Consider the following 25,418-nt stretch of genomic DNA (forward strand, 5'->3'; position numbering starts at 1 on the left):
ATGTTAGCAGTTTTAAATCAATCAAACATTTCTCTGTTTTCTCCTTACCTGAAGTTCTGGTGAAAAATATGTGCCTTTCATATGAAATATTTCTTATGTAGAGCACAGCATGCTTCAAATTTATTAAATCAAAACTTCCCTTTTCTCTCTCTGCATTGTCATCCAACTGACACATGAAGAATTTGTGCTGACTGAAGTTTCCCATCTTTTTATCTGCACCATTTGCAATGCACTACAACTTCAGGTTTTCTTTCTACATCAATTTGTCTGCAGAATTTATTTCAAATATTAGATTTCCTGGAGGCTTTGCTTTACTGTTTGACTTTCTCAGGGCTTTTTTTTTGGTAGAAAAAGCCCAGCAGGAACTCATTTGCATATTAGGTCACACACTTAACATAATCTTTGTTTCACACAAAGCTTTCTTGTAGAAAAAGCCCAACAGCTCATTTGCATATTAGGTCACACCCCCTGACACCAAGCCAGCCAGAATTGTGTTCCTGTGTTCCTGCTCAAAAAAGCCCTGGGCTTTCTGTTATGTTATAAAATGCAATCACAGGACACTGAAATGTAGATTAAACAAACTTTGTTTAAAACTATGCAGTCTTTGAACAACCTGATGCAAAAATGGCTGCTGCTCTACTTGTAGGTTTTTATAGTCTTACTGATGTTCCCCAAAACTGCTTTCCTCCATGCATTCATTCACAGGAAGCTCTGGTTCCTGTTATCACTGCTGAAGTGTATCTTCAGTTCCCTTTCTATGGCCAAGTGACTGCTGTACATGGTGTCTGTTATGTATGTGAATCCATGTGTTACTAAATGGTGTTCCTGCCTGGCTCATTGGAGCCTAAAGGACTGAGCTTGGGGACTTAGGAACAATGGGCAGTAGCATCCAAATCCCAACTGCCCTACTCCAATCACAGGCCCCCTGCTGGTTTGAATGACCCAATAACGTGCTAGCGCGGGAACTCAGTGTTGTATATAGTTGGCCCAGTGGGCCCCCTTCATCAGTTGAGTTAATGCAGCCACCGACCATGCTGTACTCAATAAAGAACTTGTTATCACTACCACCTCGCCTCTTCAGTGCCTAAGAACCCACTATATTACAGTATCCTATCCTGAATAAATTTGTATTTTTCATATTTTTAACTGCTGGGCAGTGGAATGTGAATGCTGTGTGTATAGCATGCACACCTAGATAAGTCTTGACCGCTGAAGTATCAGAGAGAAGATGAGGATTAATAATGGCCCTGAACATATCTTGCCTGCTTAAGGCTTCAATTCTAAGAACATTTTCCTGGAAGTAGGCTCCCATTCAAAAAAAATGGGATTTACTTCTGAGTAGGCATGTTTAGGTTTGATCCCTGCATCTATTTGTAATGTTCTCCTACAGAAAGCCTAAACTCAATCAAATCAAAGGACAGACTAGACTAGCAGGGGTGGCCAACAGTAGCTCTCTGTCAGTGTTAAGTTGCTTTAAGGGAACTATAACTGCTGAGTCATTGTTATGCAACTAGGGTATGCAGGGGAGATTAAAGTCACGAGAGTAACAGGTGCAGCTAATGGTACAATCAGTGTAAGGATTGGATGGCTGCACTATAATAGTGAAAGCCTTGCTCTCAGCATTTGTGGGTGATAAGAAGGACGTGCGTGAGTGAGGAGGAACATCTTGACTGAAATACTGTTACTCTGGAGGATTGCATGGCTATTGATGTAATGTATGGACTGGATTCTTGACTTCTCTTCTTGGCTATTGGCTTGGTACTGTATATTGGAAGGACTGCCTTTATGTGTATGAACCATTAGAGTGTCTGTGACTGCCTCTTACGTCTTAACCCAAAATACAACTGTTTACTGGCTGTTTGGAGTTTTGTCTCTTTATCACAGTTTCTGGAGTGCACTCTACAGTTTGCTCATACAGGGGAACTCCCCACGCATTCAAATTCTGTCACTCTCCAGATGTTTTTTGCCTACAACTCCCATCAGCCCCAGCCATTGGCCTTGCTGGCTGGGGCTGATGGGAGTTGTAGGCAAAAAACATCTGGAGAGCTACTGTTGGCCACCCCTGGACTAGAGTATCTCTGCATAGGATTGCAGTGTTAGGATCAACTAGGACAAAATGGTACCAGAATCTACTTGGCTATGACAATAATACACAAGCTATGGTAAACCCTTCCTTATCAAATCACCCTCAAGGAATTATAGCAATTATAAGAGAGGCCAGCTGGCATTTAATGCTAGTAACAGGCCTTAATAGCTTTGAGAAGACAGGTCAGTCACTGCTAGTCCACTGGTGGCAACAGATGGTGAAAGAAGCCTATGTCAGTCAATTTCTAGATCGTTATTGTGGTTCTGTAGTTTATCTCCAAAAATTTTGCAAACAGATTCATACTTTGCTCTGTGAACTCAAGTACCAAAGGTACCAAAATGTGAATGGCAAGATACATTAGAATTGTCATCAATTATGAATGGTACGAATGAGTGTAAAAGGGCAGGCTTAATTGCAGAGCCTAATTGCCATGTCTGTCTTAAAGATGGCCAAACTTTGCCATTTACATGCATGTATACCATTTAAAATTAATATCACTTCACATGTGTTTTTATATATATTTACTCAAGTACTTTATAGGAACTGCTGTTGGTTTACTGGGACTGAAATACTGCACAGGCTGTCCATGGGACAACAAAGGACACCTGAAGATGATTCACAAATACAGATGCCACCTTCTTTTCTGCAGTAGGACTCAGGACTTTCTTTGAGCAGGAATGCACAGGAATGCAGTTCCGGCTGGCTTGGTGTCAGGAGGTGTGGTCTAATATGCAAATTAGTTCCTGCTGGGCTTTTTCTACAAAAAAGCCCTATGTGAATCAATGGCGATATCAGGGGGTGTGGCCTAATATGCAAATGCGTTCCTGCTGGGCTTGTTCTACAAACAAAGCCCTGAGGACTCCTATACCTTTGACATGTAGTGTAGGTAGAAATTTGTCAGGGAAAGCTTTATGCATCACTACCATCTCTGTGCTGGGAGTAATGCTGGGTATCTGCCTGTCATTAAGCTCTTAAGCAGGAAAAGATGGCAACCATATTTTTGAGCTATCTTAAATTGTCCCTTACAATCCCAAAGACTGCCAGCCTGAACTAGGAACAATAACCTGGAGGAATCACAGTTGAAACAGGTAAGCAAAAAAAAAATGCAAACTGTGATTGAAAGATAAAAAATGAACACCAATAAAGAATAACTTATCAAAGTTGTGTATCTTATTAACAAATGTACAAAAAAGTGAAAAACTTTATTCGACAAACCTTATTTAACAAACTATATTTCATACAATTCAAAGACAAGAAATGTCATATACATAACTTGCAAGTGCCAACTATTCACAAACTCAGTCAAAAATATCAAAGTCCATGAGACTATATGAAGGTCAAGAGTCCAAAGAACCATCCAAAGTTCTCTGGGTCCAAGGATAAATAGACCTGGCAAGAAACAAAGAGTCTGGAGTAGCTGTCTCTCTTTTCAAAGATATAAATCTTCTTCCTCAGTACAAGTAAGCCTTTGGACTTCCAAGTACAATTTCAGCAGGACAAGAATATCAGTGGTGGGTGAGGCAATAAACCACACAACTGTGCTGAACAACAAGCAATTTATAATTATTAAATGGAAATGAAGACCATTCATAATATTCAGTAAGTCACATCACACTCAGCATATTCTTAAAGGCGCATCAGTCATACCAGAAAAAGATGGCAACTGTATTTGTGACTGAGCCATCTTAAATTGTTCCTCATAATCCCAAAGACTGTCAACTTGATTAGGAAGTATTGTATGGATTATAGAATGTGACTTGCTCACTGAACTCAGTATGAGTTTACTTCTGAGGAAAAATACACAGAATTGGGCCATTGATGTTTCAAATTTGAAAGGAACAGTTGAAATAGTTCTTGCACTGCTGACCCTGCAATGGGTAAAGAAGCCCTCCCAAAAGACCTCATGCAGCAGGAGACAGGTGTTCCAATCTTCCAGGAGAGGAGGAGAAGTTCCTTTCAGGTTCTGAAGACTTCTTGTCTTGTTACAAACCAAGAGCAGAGCAGTTAAACCATGCTCTCCTTCTTTTGAATGAAATCTCTCTGGCCTGCTCTCCTTCTTTTGAATGAAATCTCTCTGCAGGGGATACATGAAGCTAGAGATAAACTGAAAATGATACATGTCACCCCTTCAAACATTTTTACACTTTATTTCTTTTAAAATAGAATAGCCATTAGATTGTAACATAAATACAAAAGAAGCGCTTTCTTGCAACAAATCATTGGTCTGTCTCTTCTAGCTCTTTACAGAAGCTGCCAGTCAGATGCCTGCAGGGGAAGGAAAGCTATACATTGGCAGAAAGACAATACCCCTTCTTTAGGGTTGCCAGCAACACAGAAAAAATGTGTTGCCCTTATAACAGAGACTTAATATATGGGAATGGGCAGGCAGGGCATTTCAAGACAAGGACGTAAATAACACCAGTTGGTAAATAACTTCCCATCAAGCCTCTATTAAAGAGATGGGATTTTTTTTTTCTCCAGGCTGTTGGCATCCCTTCTGTTCCCCATTGTATGTCCCCAGCATCTGGTGTTTTGGGATTAATTTAAATTACCATTGCAGCAACTGTATTGCCTATTGACCAGCTGGAGAACTGCAAGAAATCTCAGGGATGGAATTAGCAATTGGGAAATTCCCTCCCAATGCTCATCTCTCCATCCAGAATACTATAAATTTTTAGGGGGTTAAATAGGTCAAAATTCTCAATTGATGTTACCCCCATCCCCCATCTCTCAAGTGCACCCTGTATTCTGAGAATAATAAATATCAGCGTTCGGCAGTGCCGGATTAAACCCTGTGGAGGCCCCTAGGCAGTCAAAATCTTGGGGGCCCCCTCACAAATTATCTGAGTCAGAGTACCCACCCTGCCACCTGTGGTCCCCACTGCACACCGCAGGCACCTTCTTAAAAGTCCCTTTGACAAAGCTGTCGGGGAGAGGCAGAGAGAGGTAAATTTGGTGACACCAGCAGCAGCTGCACCAGGCAAGTCAGACAATGAGCAGCTCAGTTGCTGGCTGCATGTGCAGGTTGGAAGGGCTGCAAGCATGGGGGAAAGCCAGCCCAGGACCCCTAAAAGTGTGGGGGCCCATAGGCCAGTGCCTACTTGGCCTAATTGTTAATCTTGCCCTGGTGTTGGGGGAGTCTTTTGAAAGTCATAAAATAATATTTTTCTGCATGTCTGAGTATGCAAAAATCCAACCTTTCTCTGCAGATGTACTTTTACTAACTTTATGGTAGATTCAGGTGGGTAGTCATGTTGGTCTGAAGCAGCAGAGCAAAATTTGAGTCCAGTGGCATCTTTAAGACCAAAAAGTTGTCTCAAAGATGCCCGTGGACTCAGACTTTGTTCTGTGTTTATGACAGGCATTTGAACATGAAGTTTGCCATGAGAAGGAACAAGCTGAGCAAAAGAAAATCACAGAGGAAGAGAAGCCATTCAGAAAATTCCCCATTCAAGCTCCCAAATCATCTTCTTCATGATATTATATGCTCCTGAGAAGGGCTGTTTACCTATCCTCTGATTTGTTCCCTTTAACTAATTTTCATTGACTGTCAACTTTCTGTGCCTCTTGAGCATGTTCAGCCCTGTTGTGCAGTAACAGGTTTTGGAGATCATAGTCTCAGAAAAATTAATTTATCTTGAAGAACTTCGCTTATGCAAAGCTTATATAATTCAATAAGAGTTTTAAATGTGACTACTGTAGCTATGTGTTTGATCATATTAACTTCTGAATGCCTATCAGAATGGATGAAAATCACATCAGTGCAATACTTTATTTACAATACTTTGTTAATGTGACCAAAAAATTTAAGGCATGGAAAATTACATGTATTGAGTGTTTTGTTGTTGTTCAGTCACAGTCGAGTTCAGCTCTTTGCGATCCCGTGGATCAAGTCACACCAGGCCTTCCTGTCTTCCACCTAGGGTGGCCAGACCGTCCCGGGCAGCCGGGAAAGTCCCGGTCCTGGCCCCCTAATCCCGCCACCCAGGCTGGCTATACCGGAACCATTAGAGGTCCCGGTTTAGCCAGCCAGAGAGCCGGTGGGCCGCGCGCGCGGGGAAGGCGGCGAGTGAGGGAGGGAGCGTCCCTGCGCGTGCGCAGGGACGCTCTCTCACTCGCCACCTTCCCCACCCGCGCGTGGGTCCCGGTGGAGGAGGCCGGGGAGGCGGCGGAGAAGGTCCCGGTGGAGGAGGCCGGGGAAGCAGCCTGTCGGTCACTTCCGGGTTCCTGTCCTGCATCTCGACCTGTGTTATTAGTAACAGGCTGCTTCGGCGTGCCACTGCGCCGGCCCCCTGGGCCCCACAACGATGGGACAAATGCCACAGGGATGGGCTCGAAACACTCTATAACCCCTCAAAAGAACAGCAGTCTAGCTCGCTTCCCCCGAGCCCTGCCGCCATAAGCCTCAAGGGGGCTCATTTTGCAGCATCTCCTGGCGGGAGGGTGGCACCTGCACGGGACACATATCAAATGAAAGAGGGGGCGCAGGGCTATCAGAAACAGCCGGCGGAGGGAGTCGGGAGACCACCCCACTGGGGGATCCACACCCCGAAAGTGATGGAGGTGGCGCAGATAGAGCCAACAGAGCAAACAGGACAAAATAAATAGGCTGCATTATGCAGCACAGTCTCACTGGAATCTGACTGGCTTCTCAGCGTGGAACCCGTTCTCTCTAGTCTTCTCACTTTGAAAAAAGTAAAAAAAAGAGTTTCATTTAACTTTACTTCCCCCTTTCCCTCTCTATAAATAATCTTGGTGTTTCTGGCGGTGATATTTGGGGGATTTTTGGGGACGTCACAGGAAGTGCTGTGAAGTCACTTCCTGTTTCCGGCAGTGGCATTTGGGGGAAATGATGTCATTTGGGGGAAATGATGTCACAGGAAGTGATGTCACTTCCTGCTTCTGGCAGGTGGCGTGGGGGAAATGATGTCACAGGAAGTGATGTCACTTCCTGTTTCAGGCGGTTGCATGACGTCACCGGAAGTGACGTCACTTCCTGTTTCTGGTGGTGCACGCGCTTCGCCCGCGCGCGCCCCTACCTTCCCCCCAAAAAGGTGTCCCTGGCTGGCCTTCAGACATTATGGCCACCCTACTTCCACCATCCTCCGAAGTCTGCTCAAATTCGTGTTAGTTACATCAGTAACACTGTCCAGCCATCTAATCTTTTGCTGTTCCCTTCTTCTTTTGCCTTCTGTCTTTCCCAGCATCAGGATCTTCTCCAGTGAATGCTCCCTTCTCATTTGGTGGTCAAAGTACTTGAGCTTCAGCTTCAGCATCTGACCTTCCAGGGAACAGTCAGGGTTGATTTCCGTTAGGACTGACTGATTTGATCTTCTTGCAGTCCAAGGGACTCTCAAGATTCTTCTCCAGCACCACAGCTCAAAAACATCTATTCTTCTGCACTCAGACTATCATTTTTGAGATTGTATCCCATTACTGCCTTCCTCACTCTCTTGTTAACTATAAAGACCACGCCATTTCTTCTATGGGACTCTTGCCCACAGTAATAGATGTAGTGATCCTCTGAGTTAAATTCGCCCATTCTCATCCATTTTAGTTCACTGATTCCCAAGATGTCGATGTTCAGTCTTGCCATCCCTTGTTTGACCACATCCAGCTTATCTTGATTCATAGATCTTACATTCCACGTTCTAATGCAGTATTGTTCTTTGCAGCATTGGACTTTCCTTTCACTATCAGACACATCCACAGCTGAGTGTCCTTTCAGCTTTGACCCAGCCACTTCACTCTTTCTGTGGCTGCCTGTACTTGCCCTCCGCTCTTCCCCAGTAGCATATTGGGCACCTTCTGACCTGAGGGGCTCATCTTCCAGTGCCATATCTTTTAGCCTTTTGTTACTGTCCATGGGGTTTTCTTGGCAAGAATACTGGAGTGCGTTACCATTTTCTTCTCCATTGTTATTGTTATTGAATGTTATGTATATACTAATCTGTGTAGCAGTTCAAATTCCAGTTGAAATGTACTGAAGTGCAGAAAGGCCATTGCAATGCATTGAAATAGGATGGAAGAAATTGCAATCTTAGCGAAATTACTTTCTCCAAAAATTCCTCTTTATATGATCAGGCCTTGAATTCAGCAGGAGCTCACAGGAGCACAGCTCCTGAACCTTTCTGAGGGTTCCCTCTCCTCCTCCCCACCTACCTTGTCCACTGGAAAATGTAAGACTTGGCAAGTGGCAACCTTAGGGGAAAATATATGTGTTCTAGATGGTTGTTGAGCCCATTCAAATACACTGAGTGATTCACTTCTATTCCACATTAGACCATCCTGGAAGACTTAATCCTTTTTAGACAAAGGATGATCCAGTTTGGACCAGGTGCTTGATGGCGGTGGTGGGGCTATATTTTATATGGCTCTGATTGGTAAAAGTAGCCTATGATATCAGAGATGGGGATTTGTGTGGCAGGACTGGAGAAATCTGCTTGTCATTTTTAGAAAGGAGGTTTAGGTCCTACTGCATTTAGCTTAAACATTTGGAATTTTCCCTTGTCTTCAATTTTAGATCTTCAAAGGAAACAGGGTCCACAAGAAGCTGGGTAGGGGTTAAGCATTCCTTTGATTTCTTGTTACCACAAGGAACTCTGGAGCCTGCTATAGTGCATGTAATGCGTATTTAGCTCAACTGTATTGCTTTTTATTTGAATATCTTTGTGTTGTTGCTGTGTGCTTTCTTCGGTATTTTGTTCTGTCCTTTCCCATCGCTATTTGAATCCAACCACCCTTCCCTTCTTTCTCTTTCTTTTACAATAAATCTTGTAATGAAAACATTTTTTGTTTCACTTAGTACAATCTATTTCTCTGAATATTTCTTGTTATATCTTCCACATGTGCTAGACTGCATGGATGCTACTGGGTTGGTTACGAGTTATTTTGTTATTGCTCTAGTACTGCGCTGGAAGACTACCTTCTCAGCAGTATGGTCTAGGGCTGTGATCACACATACTAAATAATGCATTTTCCAACTGGATTTTAGTGTGAACTGGCAAAGTCTAGTTGGAAAGTACATTGAAAATGGATGGAAAGTACGTTCTTTTGTGTATGTGATTGCAGCCTTTATGTTCTCAGGAGGTCATGGTGTCAGCTGACTACCAGGGTACTTTCCAGGGAGCCTATGGTCTAAGGGAGTTTTCTAGTGAGAAAAGACACCAATTTTCCTCTTTCTTCTATAACAGCTGATGCTTGGAAATTAACTTTCTGCCTAAAACAACAGAAAGGTTGCCTGCCTCTAGCTAGTGCCTAGAGAAACTCCAGGAATTACAACTGATCTCCAGATGACAGAGATCAGTTCCTCTGGAGAAAATGGCTGCTTTGGAGCATGGACTGTACAGCATTGTAGCCCACTGAAGTCCCACCCCTCCCCAAGCCCCAGCTCCAGCCCCATTTCTCCCAGAATTTCCCAACTCAGAGCTGACAACCCTAGAAATCACTATAATAAAGAAAATGAAGGAAAGTATTGATGAACAAAAAAACCCAAAATTGAATAAAATTTCAGTGCACACTAGTATTGTCTGATGGTACTATAAACTCTGATCAATGTTGGTGAATTGTCATGCCAGAAATACATAAGTTTGGGCTGCTTCCAAAGTGCATCTTTTCAGTCGTTTGCTTGTTTTCTCCTTCAGTTTAAAAAGAAGCTGGATTTATACTGGGCCAATTGACCAACCATCAATTTACAAAGCTCCTATTTTTAAAAAGTAGGGATGGGTACAGCATTGATTGGCTAGTGCTTGTGTATGTCACAGATGCCTCCTCCTTTCCTCTCTCAGCAGACACCCATGTAAGAATTTTTTAAAAGAACACCAATAGCAAAATAAACAGCCTGCTTGCAACAGGGAAGTGATAACTGTACTCGTGTCAGTTTGAAAGAAAAGTAGGGAAAAGCAAAACACCCCACAGCAAAAAAAAAAAAGAAGAAAAGAAAGGAAGAAAAAGCAACCATTTCTGCCCATTCCTTTTCAAGTTATTGCTTTTTGTGTCTGCAGAAGTACACTGAGACATGAAGTAATGTGATGATATCTACTGCAGTCTGTGGGCAGTCTGAAATACTCTCTGATAAGGGTGAGCACCCAAGCCACATCTGGTTTCAAAGAGACTCATTCTGTTTTTCTTGCCTCTACTTGTAGCCATGAAATGGATTCTATGCATTTCATAGCAGGGAATGAATGAAAAGAAGTTAATCCATTGTAAAAAGTTTACAGGCTATGCATTTTTGTGTTTCTTTCTAGTTCCATTTTGCCAGCCCTGGAAATGGAGAGAAAGGAAGGGGGATAAATTGGCCAGTAGCATATGTCCATTGGCATACTAGTAAATTAAACTTATATTCTGCAAACATAGATGCATGTTCTAACTGCTATTGGAACCCTGCCTCAAGCTACAATCAAGCTGGAAAATATAACAGAATTCCCAGACCACAACGTTTTTTCCTGGGTACAGCTTGATTTACTCTGTGCTGGAGCCCTATATAGAACTCATGTCCCATCAGCATTAAGTTTGTTTTTTTAAAATATAAAAACTTTCTAGTAAACACAGCCGAGACTAACCTGAAAGGTGGGCTGGGCAGTCAGCAGAAGCGGGAGCCTCAGGCAAGCGAGGTTGCTGGTTCCAGGTCAGCAAAGCTGGGGGCAGCAGGACTGGTCCATTTGGATTCTAGCAGGCTCTGCGTCCTGATGATGTCGAGCCTGCTCGAGGTAATTTAAGCAGCACGGCCAGGTGTTTTTGTCAGCATGCTTTTTGTTGGATCCCCACCCCCCCTTCCTGTGTTATGGATTAATTTCCATGTTATATTGTTCTTCTGTCACAGCTGGCAGTTTTGTGCATCATGGTGCATCTTTTTGGAGGGAGATGGGCCTGCGTGTCTGCCTCCCCCCCTTTTGGGGGACCCCCTTAAGAGGTCTGGGGGTTTGAGCCACAACATGGTAGGGCCAGCTTGGGGGTTTTGCCCAGGCTCACCCCATGTGGCAAATTGGTACCACGCATGAGGCAGCCGCCCTTGTGATACCAGTAATATTTGTCACTCCCAGATTTTCCCCAGCAGGCAGGCTGGGGGACATATTCATTGAGTGGCCAGCGAGCCAGTTGATGCTCTTTGATCCACCCCCATGCTGCACCAATACTCCTTAGTGTGTAACCAATAAAAGCTGTGGCCTGGTTTTTAATTTCAAGAAAGTGTGTTGTGTGTTTTGTTGACCTCCAAAAGACTTCTTACTGAGCCCTGTGCCAACAATCACTGTAGTTTGATGTAAGCATGTAACAAGATTCAGTTTTTGTGGAAGTATCATAACCATTTTAGTGGAGTTAATCTCCATAGTACACTAGCTGGAAAATATATTTGGAAATGATAACTTCCACAGTAGCTAGAGAACCATAGGCATAGGCATTATAGGCAAATAAGAAATGAAATTAGTTTGGTCAGATCCTTGTTTGGTATAAAGTCTTTTGACAGCTATTTTTAATATTTTTCCTTGGTTGAAACACTGGGAAATTGCTGTCAAAGATAGCAGAGAATAATTGTACTGCAATTAATGAGTTAGCTTCAATTTATATGAAGGTCATGCAAGCTTTTCTGCAGTTTTCCTGTAAAGCAGGAAATAAAGGATTCTTAGTTTGGACTTGCAGGTTTTTACTGGCTGTATTTCCCATGCCTTTAAAAGCAACCTGTCATGCAGATATTTAGCCAGTGAACTTCTTCCATCTTTTTAAATATTTACAAGCCAGGAGGAACTTAATTTTGGTGTGACAGCTGTTAAAAGCAGGACTAGTAAAAAGGTGGCAAGTTCACAATAACATAACTACCATTACTGCTATATCCTTCCAACAATCGCTTTCTGCCCCACACCTCTCACTTTCACTCACTCACACAAAATCTCATACTCTATTCTTAGGCCAGATGGCCACAACTGGCAGAGCTCTTGTGTCTGCAACAACAGCACGATGAACAGAAAAGTTTCACCCAGCAAATTTCTGCAGCTTTTAAAGCTGACCGAATGGACAAAAGGGTAACCTTTCTAGGATATTCACACACAGTGTCACGGGCTGGGGCCAGGCCAGGCGAAGTCCAGGGGCAGTCCAAGGTCTGTAGCTGGGTAGCAAGGAGGGTCCAAAGCGCCAAAACCGAATCACAGTCCAGGTATCACAGGTCAGAGGTTCAGAAGCCGAAGTCAGGGGGTCCAGAAGTCAATGCCAGAGTCAGGGGGTCCAGAAGCCAAAGTCAGAAGCCAAAGTGGATGCTAGAACATCAGGTAAGTGACTACTTGCTTCCACAAAGCCTTCTCTCAAAGCCCACAGCTATATAGCCCTCTGCTGTCTGTTGCCCATTTGGGCTAATTGCTGACTCAGAGGGCAGCCAGGATCCTGCTGAGACTCAAGCACCCTCACTCCTAGAAGGGCCAGAATCCTTTCAAAACTCAGGGCTCAGGGAGCGTCTTGCTCATGAGCGTGCCGCCCTCCTCCGATCCCTGAGGTCCTGACGAAGGCGGTCACGCACACGAGCCACCCGAGAGGGCGAGGCAGGGGGGCTTGGATCTTCTCCAGCAGGAGGCAGGGGCACTGGTGCAGGTGGCAGGAGCACAGTTTCTTCTGCAGGCTCGGCTTCTTCTGCAGGGCCACCAGCACCCATGACACTCAGGTCCATAGCTATAGTGGGGCCCAGGGGAGGCCAGGCCCATCCTTTCAAATCCCCTTTCCAGCTGTAGGGCCCCTCCATTGGAGGGCCCTTTGCTCACCGCCATTCTTCACAAGTAGTAGCATTGCTGCTGGTCTTTTTGCAAAGGGAGAGGGGTTGGCTTGTGGAACTCAAGGCAGTTTACAGCGCTGAGATCCCAGGGCCACCAAACCAGGTGCCCCCCCCCCCAGCCCCCCAAAACAACAAATCCTGCTGTGGGCCCCACCAAACACAAAATCTTGGCTACGGCCCTGTTCACACACACCCCGGGGCAAAGCACAGGACAAAATCAAGGTGTGTGGGAGAGAATACCCTACAAAGTAAAAAAATGCAAACATTCTGAGATTTTTTTTTAAAAAAAAGCAAACAAAACAGAAGTTTACAGAACAAATTTAATAGAATATTAAAAAGAACCCAGCAAACAACATTCCAGATAGCATAAATCCAGAGTAATTCAACACTGGTGCAACAGAAGACCAAAAAGGGCCCTCTAGATATATAGATAGATTAAATTAAAAGCAAGTTTCATGCCTAAATTACATTAAAATAAGTGATCCCAAGCATGCCCAACCCCAACATGGGTACCATGGGATATGCTGAGTTTTATCTGGAAGTGTGTCCAATGGACTGAGGTTGTTTGGTCATTAGGGGTATAATCCAGAATCCTCTCTTGATTTCCATAGGTTATGGATCAAAGCCCCATCCAACCCAAGCAGTGGTTTGAAGAGGGTAGTTGAGATAGCAAGAGGGAAGAGAATAGGTTGCATATTTTTGTTTCTTACAAAGCTTTGTTGACTTTTAGAATGGTTGACATCAGTGTTGGTTTAGTTCAGCCAAATACAAAAGACAAAAGGAGAAGCAGGGGGGGTGGGATCATGCAGGATTGTAAGAATGAAATACTTTTGAACTTTAATGCGAAAAGGAGAAGGATGAAGAGGAAAATACAGCAAGAAATTTGTTCTAGAGACTTTAAGGGAAATAGACAAGCACAAAAAACTTTAAAGTCAAACCAGCCTTTCACAGATTTATTTGTTTACCATTTCACTTGTAGAAAGATGGTAGGAAACTTCAAATCAAAGAGAGTCTAGTTATGTATTTACCCTCCTAGTGGAAGAGAAAACACATTGCTACCTTACAGTGAAATCCTAAGAAGAGTTGCTCTCTTCTAAGCCTATTGACTTCATTAGATATAGAAGAGGGTAGCTTTGCTTAGGGTGGTATTGTGAATTACTGTGCAAGTCAAATTGATGAATGGTCAGAGTTTTAAATATATTCATAATGCTCTTTTATATTTCCCAGTTAGCTGAGAATCTCTCTCCAGCCATTGGAATAGAACACCAATAGGAATGTGATGCCCTCATGGCTAAGAGAAGTGACAGAGAAGCAGTATGGAGCCGGTTTTGTAATTTGAATAGGAAAAACAGAGGGATAAACAACTGCGCATTGGCGCAAGGTGCACAGTTAAATATTTGGTTTCCTGCTACAGAACTATTTGATTTCATTAAGTTCTGCTTAAAACTAATTAACAAGGGCACTATCATTCTCTAGTCCTCTCTTTTTACAAGAAACTAAGTGACATGGTATTGTCTTTGGATTTCACATTCCTCAGAGAAGGTAACAGCACCTTCAAATCCAACCCCACCCCCAAAACTGAGAAAGACCAACAAACCAAATCCTCATCTCTTCTGAGTCAGCAGAAGTTCATTAAAGTTCTTAGTACTGCAGAAATGATTAACTGAGCTTTAGTCCATAAAAGGTCATGCTGCAATAAATCTTTAAGATGCCAGAAGATTTTGTTGTTGCTGTTGCACCAGGCTATATGGCCATTCCTCTGGACATTATTTTCCTCACTCAGTTCTGCCTCAAGGCAGCTTCATATATACACGTGTCAAGGTGTGATATAATTAATGTCATGAAAACCACATTACATTTTAAAAAATTGTGTTGTTCTGGCCATTGTTTTATATAACATAAGCATTAGATCCTGAGAAAGAGACCAACATGTTGAGCCAGAGATGTCCAAGGCAGCTGGTTTGGTTTATACTTCATGGCCTTCTTATGGAACATTCTTATTCCTTGTTGCTCTTTGTAGGTTTGCAAAACAAAGGACAGCACATAAGGAAATAAAAGATTATGAAAAACAAAGCATAATGAAGGAACTGATTCAAGTGTATACTTCCATACAACTCCACAGTGAAGGAATTTATAAATCCTTGTAAATTAGCCATATGTGGATCCTGTTGATGTCTTTGCTGATTGCTGCTGCTAATTGAGATTAGGTGAGGCAGGTCACCCCTTAGAAGATGTCTCTTTTCAAGTAAATTTTTACATTCTGTTGTTCCTCTTACTTAAGAAGAGGAGTCTTTCACAGCAGCTGCTCCTTTAACTGTAGATATCAAGAAGTGAACCTGGGATATTCTTCCACTTTCACTGACCCAGCACATCTTGTTTGAACACTTCAAGGAGCCATGCCTTGAGTAACTGGAGATGCTTTCCTTTGACTTCCACACAGAAACTTCTGAGGAGAGTGTGACCATAGTAAGGTATTGCTCATTCAAAAAAAATAGAATGCTAAAAACCCATTATAGGTATAGAATTGTACCAGCTGTTCATGATGTATTCTGGACAGGTTATTCAGAAGAAAAATGCAACATTGGAACACCATCATCTAGAGTCAGATTCTCTCTAATACTTCATTTCAAGCAAGCTGTTAAGTACTGAAGATGCAAAATGAGTCTCAGCCTCACAATGACTCTGGAACTCGGCTGCAGGAACTCAGGATGGGCAACAATTTCCCATTGACACACTGCTTTTCAAGCCCTGGGTGCCAGAGCTCTCATTAATTAATTCAGTACATCCCTGCAGTTTTGTTGTAGCATCATCATCTGTACCATGCCAAAGAGCAAAAACAGGGAGATTCCTAATCTCTTTCCATTGTATTTACAATATACCTTACATGCCACCATAGGATTTATGCACTCAATAGTACTTCATGCAGGGCAGAGTTTCTACCTAGGCTACACTTACACTTGCCACCTAATGTCTGACTATTCCTTTTCTCAACGTCATTATTAGTCAAATGGCACACTGAAATTACAGTTGTGTTTTCTCTCAGAGAATTATGCAAAATATAACCTCTTTTATAAGCTTGTTTTTGTTGTCATAGTGGAGAGGCAATAACTCTGTAAAGCTCAAGACAGCTAGGCAATATCACAAATGCTGCAAATGCTGTGCATACTCCCATCTCTACATTTGATATAAGTTAAGGATAGGAGATACCTGTTTTACTGTAACTTATGGCTATTTTGTGGATACATGACATGCAACATTTTTAAGGACATTCATAAGATGCTGAATAGGGAAGGGGCTGCAATGAAAATGAAAGATTAGTGCAGCCAAAAGAATAGGAAACAGGATGGAGCAGAAAAGAGAAGGCAGTAGGGAGGAACGGTCAGGGAGAAGTGATAGGATATATTCCCCATGTCTAACATAGACTGGAATCAAGTCAATGCGCAAAGCCAAAGTCCTGGGAGAGTGGCGATTGCTACAAGGCTCAGAAAATAACAGACTGCAACAGTCGGAAACACATCATCAGGTCCAAAGGGATGGGGGGCTTCAGGTGGTTGCCATCTAGGCGTAGGTACCGAAGATGGGGCACGTTGTCAAGATCTGAGGACAGTTCTTGGAAAGTGAACAGAGAAGTGGGGCATATCTCAGTTCCATTGATAGCTAAGGGAGGAAAAGAAAGCAAAACATTAGATTTGGAAAACCTGCAGTTTTCTTTTTACCATGTGGAGTTCAACTTCCAGGGTTATTTTTAAAAATCAGGCTATGTTACTGCAACAACCCCTTTTGACTTCAAGCTCTATGACGTCAACCCCTTTTGACTTCAAGCTCTATTATCTATCAATGCAAAACAATGTAAGAAACTTTTAGCTAACTTGAGAAATGGGCTCCAGGACCAATTCTATTTAGGAAACTCCCATCCTAGGAGCCTTCCTAGTACATTTCTCAACTCCTGCAATATGCTAACATCTAGAAATACATCTATATAAATGACACAGAAGGAATTTGGAACCAATTGAATTATATTCCCACACCACGATAGAGTTGTTCAGCTACAACAATGTTTTTATTATTATTTGTTAGTTGATGGAAAGCATGTGGAAGTCTTGTTATTCATAACAAAGCCAGTGACCTTGAGCTAATTAAGACTATAATCCTTATTTATTAAAAATAGGGATATTGTGGGCTACTTTATGAGGTTGCCCTGGACATGACAAGGTTTCTAAGGCCTGACCAAGTCTGTTTAGAAAATTCCTACCCCAGGAGCCAGAAAAGTAGTTTGGGATGAGTTTAGACAATGAAAGATCACCTATTCCACTTTCTGTCTGTTACTCAGCCTTGGATGTGCTATAATTAAATATTCTAGTGGAATTTCCTGGCAGACTATTCCAAAAGGGGTAGGGAAGTCTGAAATCAAGTAGCCACCATTATTTTCACGTGAAAGACCCCATTTGAGATATTACTTCATAGAGTTGCCAACCACCAGGTGGGGTTTGGAGTTCTCCCAGTATTACAACTGATCTCCAGATGACTGAAATCAGTTCCCCTGGACAAAATGGCTGCTTTGGAGGCAGGAGTCAGACTATATGGCATTATACCCTGCTAAAGCCCCTTCCCCTCCAAACCTTGCCTTCCCTAGGCTACACCCCAAAATCACCAGGGATTGCCTAATCTGGTGCTGGCAACTCCTTTACTTCACTTGTTGCTAAATTCTTCAGCAGCTTCAGATACATGATATCATGTCTTTCCTAAGTGTATTTCTGGATCCAGATAGATTTCATGGAGCAACATTTTATGGAGCAACACTGAGGGGGATTTCAGGATGCAGTAGGAAGGGGAGGCAGGGAAGTCACACTTCCATGCATGGAATTCAGACAGGATTCAACCCAAAACTATCATGTTTGAAATGAAGCCTTCTTTTTATTTTGTGTTTGATTGCCAGGTGATTCTGACAGCTAATCATTAAACTATTTTTTCTATTATTAATGAATCAATATATTTATTTAGGATATTACTATGCCACCTCTTCAGAGTCCTGGTTGAAGTGGCTTAAATTTATATCACCACAATATTACAATAGTTATTGCATCACTATTGCAGATTTAATTTTTTTCCCCTGTTCATGCTTAACTATTTTGTTCTGTATATACTCAGAAGATATTTTTGGGGTTTTGTAACCAATGTTAAAGCCCTCTCCATTTGGAATGGGGTTTTTATTTATTTACTTTTGAAGGAGCCAGTTCGGATGGTAAAAAACTTCTACTTACCTCTCTGCCCTGGTTCTTTCAAAAAGCACTATAAAATATGTGCTTGTTGTAAGAACTATAGGCATGATAAGCCTTAATAGTAAGAGTTCCGTAATCAAGCCACATGCACACTATATATTTATCTAGCTGTATTTTTTATCTCATTCCTTATTCAAGAATTTTCTGCCTACAGGAAGTATCTCAGCTTAAGCTGCAAATCGTCTCCACCCAAGTCATACATCAGGTGACCAGCATAGTGCACCCCATTTGCAGTTTCACAGACCATACATCTTCCATGTCCTAACTGGTATTCTGTTCAGCCATTTCCTTATTAGCTGCATGCAGAGTTTCATCCCCCATGGGCTTACCATGAAAGCTTACAACACTGAAACCACAGATCAGATAGACTTACAGTTCAGTCCTAAGCAGAGTTTCACCCTTCTAAGCATTTGGTGGACATAGAAGGATGCAATGCTCCTTAGGATTGTACTGCAATAGCACAAGATCAAATCACCTGATCATACTAAGATTTCACAAACTCAGCCTCAAACTAACAAAGCAACCCAATCTTAAATGAATAAACTCTCCTCCCTGCTCTAGTGACAAGTAAGAAAAGCTGGAAATGGACAAGAGGCAAGTACTCTTGCTTCAGTATGAATCTGTAAAGAGGAGCTCTGTGCTTTTGAGATGGCCATTGCTTTCCTGGTAGATCCAGTGATAGCTGAAAATGTTTTGGATCAGATAATATTGTAGTTATCCCTCCTTTTCATATACATCAATCATATCTGTATGATCAGGGAATCAGAAGATTTTGCAAGCTAAGATGCTGTCTCCAGCTGGACAACTCAGGCTAGATAGGCCTATGCTGGCATGCCCAGGGCTAGCCCTGGACTGTCTGGCACCCTAGGCAAGGCTAACTTCTGCCCTCACCCCTCATACTGATAACATCACCAAGTCACAAGGGGGGCACTTCCAGAAGGCCGGTGCCCTAAGTAATCACCTAGTTTGCCAAGTGGCAGGGCCGGCCCTGGACATGCCATGTAAGTGGCTTCTTTGCTGGAGTGCCCTCTAACTGAAATAACTGAAGTCTTCCCATTTCCAGTCAGTTAGGTATGCACCCACATACATCATGCTTTTGCTGTGAGGAAATGCTTTTAACTTAACTGTACAGATGGAATCACTGATGCACTGAAACATGTGCAAAACATCCAAAAGAAATGTTAAATCCTTGAAGTCTCAACTCTGAAAATCGCCTAAGAAACTTAAAAACTTTAAGGTCGCCCACTGAAATATTTCTATCATTAACATGCTTTGGCGGGGAGGGTGGGATATAAATGTAAAGAATAAATAAATAAAATAAGTTGTAGGAGAGTTAATGATCATTTTGAATCTTGCAGCTTTAGTAAGGAAACAGTCCAAATAAATCTTGGCCTCACAGTTTCCACTTGTACTAGGTCTCCTGCTTTTTTACTGGCAGAGAAAAGATTCACAGTGTGACCTTAGAATGACCTTCAATTTGAATCTCAAAGGCCTAAGTGAATCTAAATGATGCATTTAAAACAAAGCTGTATCATTTTAAAGGAAGCATTATTTGTCTGGGATTCTGCCTGTGTGCAGTTCAATTTTAGAATTATCAATATTGTATCAATGAGCTGTCCTCATTCCAAAGGAATGCTCTTGCCTTGAAATGCCAGATGTGCATAAAGTTACTCAGATGAGTTTCTATATTCTTCGATGCCATCCTTATGTAAGCTTCAGGGTCTATCTGCTGCTCTTCTGGAGGTTTAACCTCTTTTGAAATGTTAACACATAATGAAAAATACTGTATGCTTGGACCTATCTTTAAGTGTTGTGACTGTTTCCTTTTCTTAATAAAAATTTCTGGAAGAAATACTGCATTCTTGCTCCCCTGCAGATGTTTTCAATTAAGGCAGCAGGTGGTGGAAGCTCCAGCAGTACAAACATCTGGGGGCAGAAATGGATTTTTTCTTTTTCCCACAGCTCTGCCTATGCATTTTGTCAGATGACATCTATCCTGTGAAATGAATATTGCTTTGCTGAAACTGCACAAAGAACCACTAGAATTACAGGAGAGACCTCCACCTCTAGATTTCATACATTATTCCTAGACCATACATGCACCTGCAAATAAAGGTTATAGTCATTCTGCTCTACATGCATGCTTCCCAATTAATGAAATATAGGAAGGCCTCTACTTTTCAGAGTTTTCCATCAGAAGTTATAAATTGGAGAAGAGCTAGAAATGAAATTTTGAGAGGCTTCCAAAAGTAGGACAAGAGACTAGACTACTCATCATTTATGTCAATTTGATGCTTCAATACAAGCAGTATTCTTTTGGTTTTTGATAATAAACACTGAACCACCAACAATAAGGCGGCTCTTAACAAGTTAGTCTCCTCCCGCAAACAAACAAAATATGATTTCCTGTAGACCTAACCATTTTTCATACTGCACAGACTCACTTTCAATTGAGTTATCATTCAAGTAGAGATGCTCCAACTTGGGACTGATGTAAGGGATGTTGGTAAGCTGGTTGTGTGCCAGATGCAAGACCAGCAAATTAGTGATATTGAAAGAGTTCTTGGGTAGCCCTTTGTCAGTGAGGCCATTGTAATTAAGCCTAAGGAATGCCAAGTTGGGAAAGTCCTTGAAGTAATTGTTGGGGATGTCAGTAATGTTGTTCTTATCTAGGAAGAGCTGATGGACAGCAGTGGGAATTCCAGGTGGCATCTTCTTTAGTATGTTGCGAGCTAAGTTGAGCTGCATAAGATTCTTGAGCCCCTTGAAAGTGTTCTTGTTGAAGACTGCATCATTCAGTTCATTATTGTGGAGATCAAGAAGAATGAGGTGTTCCAGCTTGTTGAAGGCACCAGAGGCTATCTTGGAGATTCGGTTTCTGCTCAGCCGAAGCTGTTCCAGATTTGGAGGCAGATTGCTGGGGATTTCCTTAAGATGGTTCTTCTCCATGTACAAGAAGACAAGGTTCTCCAACTTGTCTAATACCCGCTTGTCTACCTTCTTGATACGATTGTTGTCCAGATTGATCCACCTCAGCTCTGTGGCATTTTTGAAAGATTCCTCAGGAAGCTCTTCAATGAAGTTGTTCTGAAGGTAGAGGTAATGGATCCTGAATGGAATGATAGGCACTTTCCTCAGGTTGCGGCTGTCACAGTACAAGGCTGAAGGGAAATCTGGAGGGCAAAAGCATTCTCTAGGGCAGTCTGGAAAAATGGAGGGGGGTCCTGGTGGCAAGGGTGGAGGCAAATCTGTAGGTTCGACTGGTTCAATTGGTGGAGGAGTAACACGCTTCTTTGGAGGTCTGCGCCTCTGCCCATTTACTTCACAGAGTAGAACAAGTATCAGTGGGAAAATCAGCCTGGCAACCACCTTCATGGTCTATAAAGTTTCTCTGGGAGAAGACAAAAAGGAAGTATTATAAAATTATCTATGACTGTAAATGTGTCCTTGACATAACATTTCATTGTTTATCTATGGCACCTGTTTGTGCAACCAAACAACCTCTAAGTGCTACAGCTGCTGTTGGTTTTTGTTTTGTTTTAAAAAAATGGCACTAAATAAGATTGTTGCTATACACTTTTTCCCCACTAAAGCCATGTATATTATTTACTCAAACATTGTTTTATGTCACTGTTCTTAAAAGCTCAGAGCTATTTATAACAACACAAAAATTAAAAACAGTTTTTCACAACAAACTAACAATGTATCAAACAACAGGAATTGTCTGCAAAAGTACCTCTCTCCACAACAATTTGAAAGGAGAATCCAAGCCCTCAGCAGAAAGTCTTTTCAAATCTAACAATCTTCAGGCCTTCTGGAAGACCTGAAAGGAAAGGGCCTCTTGGACTATCTGTCTTAGAAAACAATTCCAAAGGGAAGTTGCCATGATGAAGAAAGTTGTCAAGTGGGGAGCAGTGGAGCATGCCCACTGCAAAGATTACACTTTGGAGCATGCCCACTGCAAAGATAGGGAGAAAATGTTGGGTTGACTGAAGCAGGCACATGGTTTCATATAGAGGCAGCGCTTCAGATATGCCTGTCAGGTAAGGTAGCCAATCTCCAGATGGGGAATGAAAATCCCCTGGTTTGGAGGCCTTCACCCCACTTCAGAGTTATCAGAAAGTGGGGGTGGGAAATGTCTGTTAGGCACTCCATTATACTTTTTGGAGATTGATTCCAATAGTGTATAATGGAAAATTGATCTGCAGGTATCTGGGGCTCTGGGAGGGACATTTTTTGAGATAGAGGCACTAAATTTATTTTCAGCATAGCATCCAGTGCCTCTTCTCAAAACACCCCCCAAGTTTCAAAAAGATTGGACCAGGGGGTCCAATTCTATGAGCCCCTAAAGAAGGTGCCCCTATCCATTATTTCCAATTGAGGGAAAGCATTTAAAACATGTGTGGTCCCTTTAAATGTAATTGCCAGAGCTCCCTTCAGAGTTAAATTGTGCTTGTCAATTGTGCTTGCTCTTGGCTCCACCCTCAAAGTCTTCTGGCTCAACCTGCAAAGTCCCCAAGTATTTCTTGAATTGGACCTGGCAACCTTACCTTCAGGTTGTGAAGGTAAGCACAAGGACTTTGAATTGAGCCCTAAATCTGAATGGAAGTCATATTCAGGCAGCTAGTCCCAGTCAGCAGACAGGCAGCCACATTCTGTACCCATTAAAGCTTCTGACCTGTCTTCAAGGAACAACTCTTACCTAGGGAATCAAATGAACTATTTGGGTAGTTTCATTTCCACAGTCCAGGGGCACCTTGTAGCAATGGCACACTTACCTGGCCTGACCATTTAGTTAACTGGAGCCAGTATCAATTATGCAACCAGTGCATTTGTTTTCCCACTACATGATTATATTTCTCTTCTTAAACCTTATATGGATGGCAAACTGATGCTGTAAAATTTGCTGCACTCTTTTACTCTAGCTGTAAAACTCTACACTGTGAGAAATTGTTATGCTTGTCCCTCCATGATTAAAGGCTCATTCAATGGCAGATCTAACCAGCCACCTCTTGTAATAACACTTCTTGCTGGCAAAAAATTTGATATTAAAAGAATACCTCACCAATGGTCTTTGTATACTGATTTTGTAGTAATACCTTCACTGTTTTGTGCAGCCCATGTGAGATCTGAAATGTTTTCTTGCCTATTTTCTCCAAAAGGATATGAATCATATGATTTCATATTATTTGAAAGCAGGTCCAACAATGTGGCAAAAATGTCCCTGCTTCTCTGCAATCATTGCATCATTTGTGATTCTGTTTTGACTACATTGTTGTAACAGCTGTCAAGTGACTACTTTTTGTAGGAGAAAAGGAGTCTGTTAATGGATGGCATAACTGGCAGATGCTTCTTCAATGGGTGCTGATGACTGAAAGATGTTCTTCCATGGCCCATGATAGTGATTACTTCAAGTCTGGATTTATGCACAAGCTAAGTAAACTACTGTATAGAGGCTCAGAGTATGAGGGTCCTCTAATACAAAAATATTTACAAAATTATGGGATTACAGTGCCCACCAACTGGAGAATACCCAGCCTAGAAGGTGAGATGGCAAGTCTATGGGGAGCAGACATGGGTCCCTGCTCTATAAGTTTGGTTAAACTGAGAAGTTGTAACTAGGGTTGCCAACCAAGTGCTGGCAACCAGCAGGAGTATTTGGGGGCAGGGAGTGATGTTATGTGATAACACTTCTGGTTTGTACCCATAGGTAATGTGGTGGTATTTTAGGAATTCACTTATTTTATGGTTTTTACTTATCTCTATGGTACCTATGGTTTTTACCATAGAGAGGGGAAAATGCCTAAAGGATTGTGATGCCACTTCTGAGTACAAACCAAAAATGACAGTGTGATGTTGTGCAGCATTACTTCCATCCCCAGTCTTTGGTCCCACAGGAGTGTAGAACACTGATAGGGCCTGGAGCCCAGGGGTGACTGCCCTGATATAAGCCAGTGAGATTTTTGTGCTGGGGGTGTTGAATTGAGATATCTCAAAGTAATGTTAAGCAATCCATGAAATTGTTCTTGTTTACAGAGATGCAGTGTGGGCAGCAATAAAGAAAAATAAGTCTGAGTTCTGCTGTTATCTGGAAGAAGTCGGTATGGATCTCAATCATAGAATCATAGAGTTGGAAGGGGCCTCCAGGGTCATCTAGTCCAACCCCCTACACAATGCAGGAAACTCCCAAACGCCTCCCCCTAAATTCACAGGATCTTCATTGCTGTCAGATGGCCATCTAGCCTCTGTTTAAAAACCTCCAAGGAAGTAGAGCCCACTACCTCCTGAGGAATAACTGGCAGATGCTTCCTCAATGGATGCCTCTTTCTTGGTGGTGGGAGGTTGATGCTGCTTTGCAGGCTAATTTTGTCTTTCTGGCTACCTGTCTGCTTATTTGTGCTCAGCACAGGTATTATCCTCCCATCTTGTACCTTGGTTATCTTCTCAGTTACAGTGTTGAGTATGCTCATGTAGTCGTGAATTAAAAAAAAAAAAAAACCAGCACCAGATACACTTGCAAAGACTCATGCACCTCATTTCACTACCCTTTCTGTTTTCCCCTTGTTCAGTTTGATTCATCCAGTGAGTGCCCGTAATAGGAAAAGACAATGAAGAAAGTGGGACCACTCCCTGTAGCTAGGCTGCCTTCCTCTCCCTTATTTGTTGAGATATTACACCACAGCTGCTGCATCAGGGTTAGCAAGAATGTCACACTAAATATAAAACCATTTTTAAAAAATATGATCTAGAAAAGGCTCTTATTCTCAAGAGTGTCAAACTTCATTTAGAAATATAAGTGAGCCTCTCATGGACACAGCTGTGAATAACACATGAGCCAATTGCAACCAATACAGCAATGCCCTTGAAAACTGCAGACAACCTGAGTTTTCTGGAGCTTCCTGGTAGAGGTGAAGTGAATGGCTGTCTTCATCCTGCCCAAAGGCTAATTTGAATGCCCACTGATGGAAAGAAAGAAGATTTTCCTTGTAAAAAGTGGAAATTAGAGTCACACACATCTACATTATGAGAGCCTGACATTATTTTAAAATACTTATACCAGCTGATGAGAAGCACTTCTCTATCCTGTCATCTTGACTTGTCTGAATCCTGTGCAAAACATCATGGTTCTTTCCTGTCTATATAAACATAACTCTAGTAGAAAGCCTGTTGTTTACTTGGTAGAACTAAAAACAGACTTAATTTTACATGGTTGCTTCTGATTTTTTAAAACATAAACAGCTGCAGGAGCGACAGCAGTTTGTTCTTTTTCAGGCCTCGGATTCAGTGGGAGCTCACAGGA

The 25,418-nt window shown here is 42.2% G+C and overlaps 1 protein-coding gene across 1 annotated transcript in view; it reads right to left on the reverse strand.

The window, feature by feature from the left end:
* Window positions 1–15,683: 15,683 nt before the first annotated feature.
* Window positions 15,684–25,418, reverse strand: part of PRELP (proline and arginine rich end leucine rich repeat protein) — a 36,155-nt gene continuing 26,420 nt past the window's right edge. Inside the window, exons 2-3 of the mRNA XM_060231403.1 lie at window positions 20,563–21,509; window positions 15,684–16,496 (exon numbers count right to left, since the gene is read on the reverse strand). Coding sequence (XP_060087386.1) covers window positions 16,321–16,496; window positions 20,563–21,493 — 1,107 coding nt within the window. The 5' untranslated portion in view covers window positions 21,494–21,509 and the 3' untranslated portion in view covers window positions 15,684–16,320. The remainder of the gene's footprint in view (window positions 16,497–20,562; window positions 21,510–25,418) is intronic.

Source organism: Heteronotia binoei, chromosome 2, assembly GCF_032191835.1.
Source record: "Heteronotia binoei isolate CCM8104 ecotype False Entrance Well chromosome 2, APGP_CSIRO_Hbin_v1, whole genome shotgun sequence".
NCBI classification, from domain to species: domain Eukaryota; kingdom Metazoa; phylum Chordata; class Lepidosauria; order Squamata; family Gekkonidae; genus Heteronotia; species Heteronotia binoei.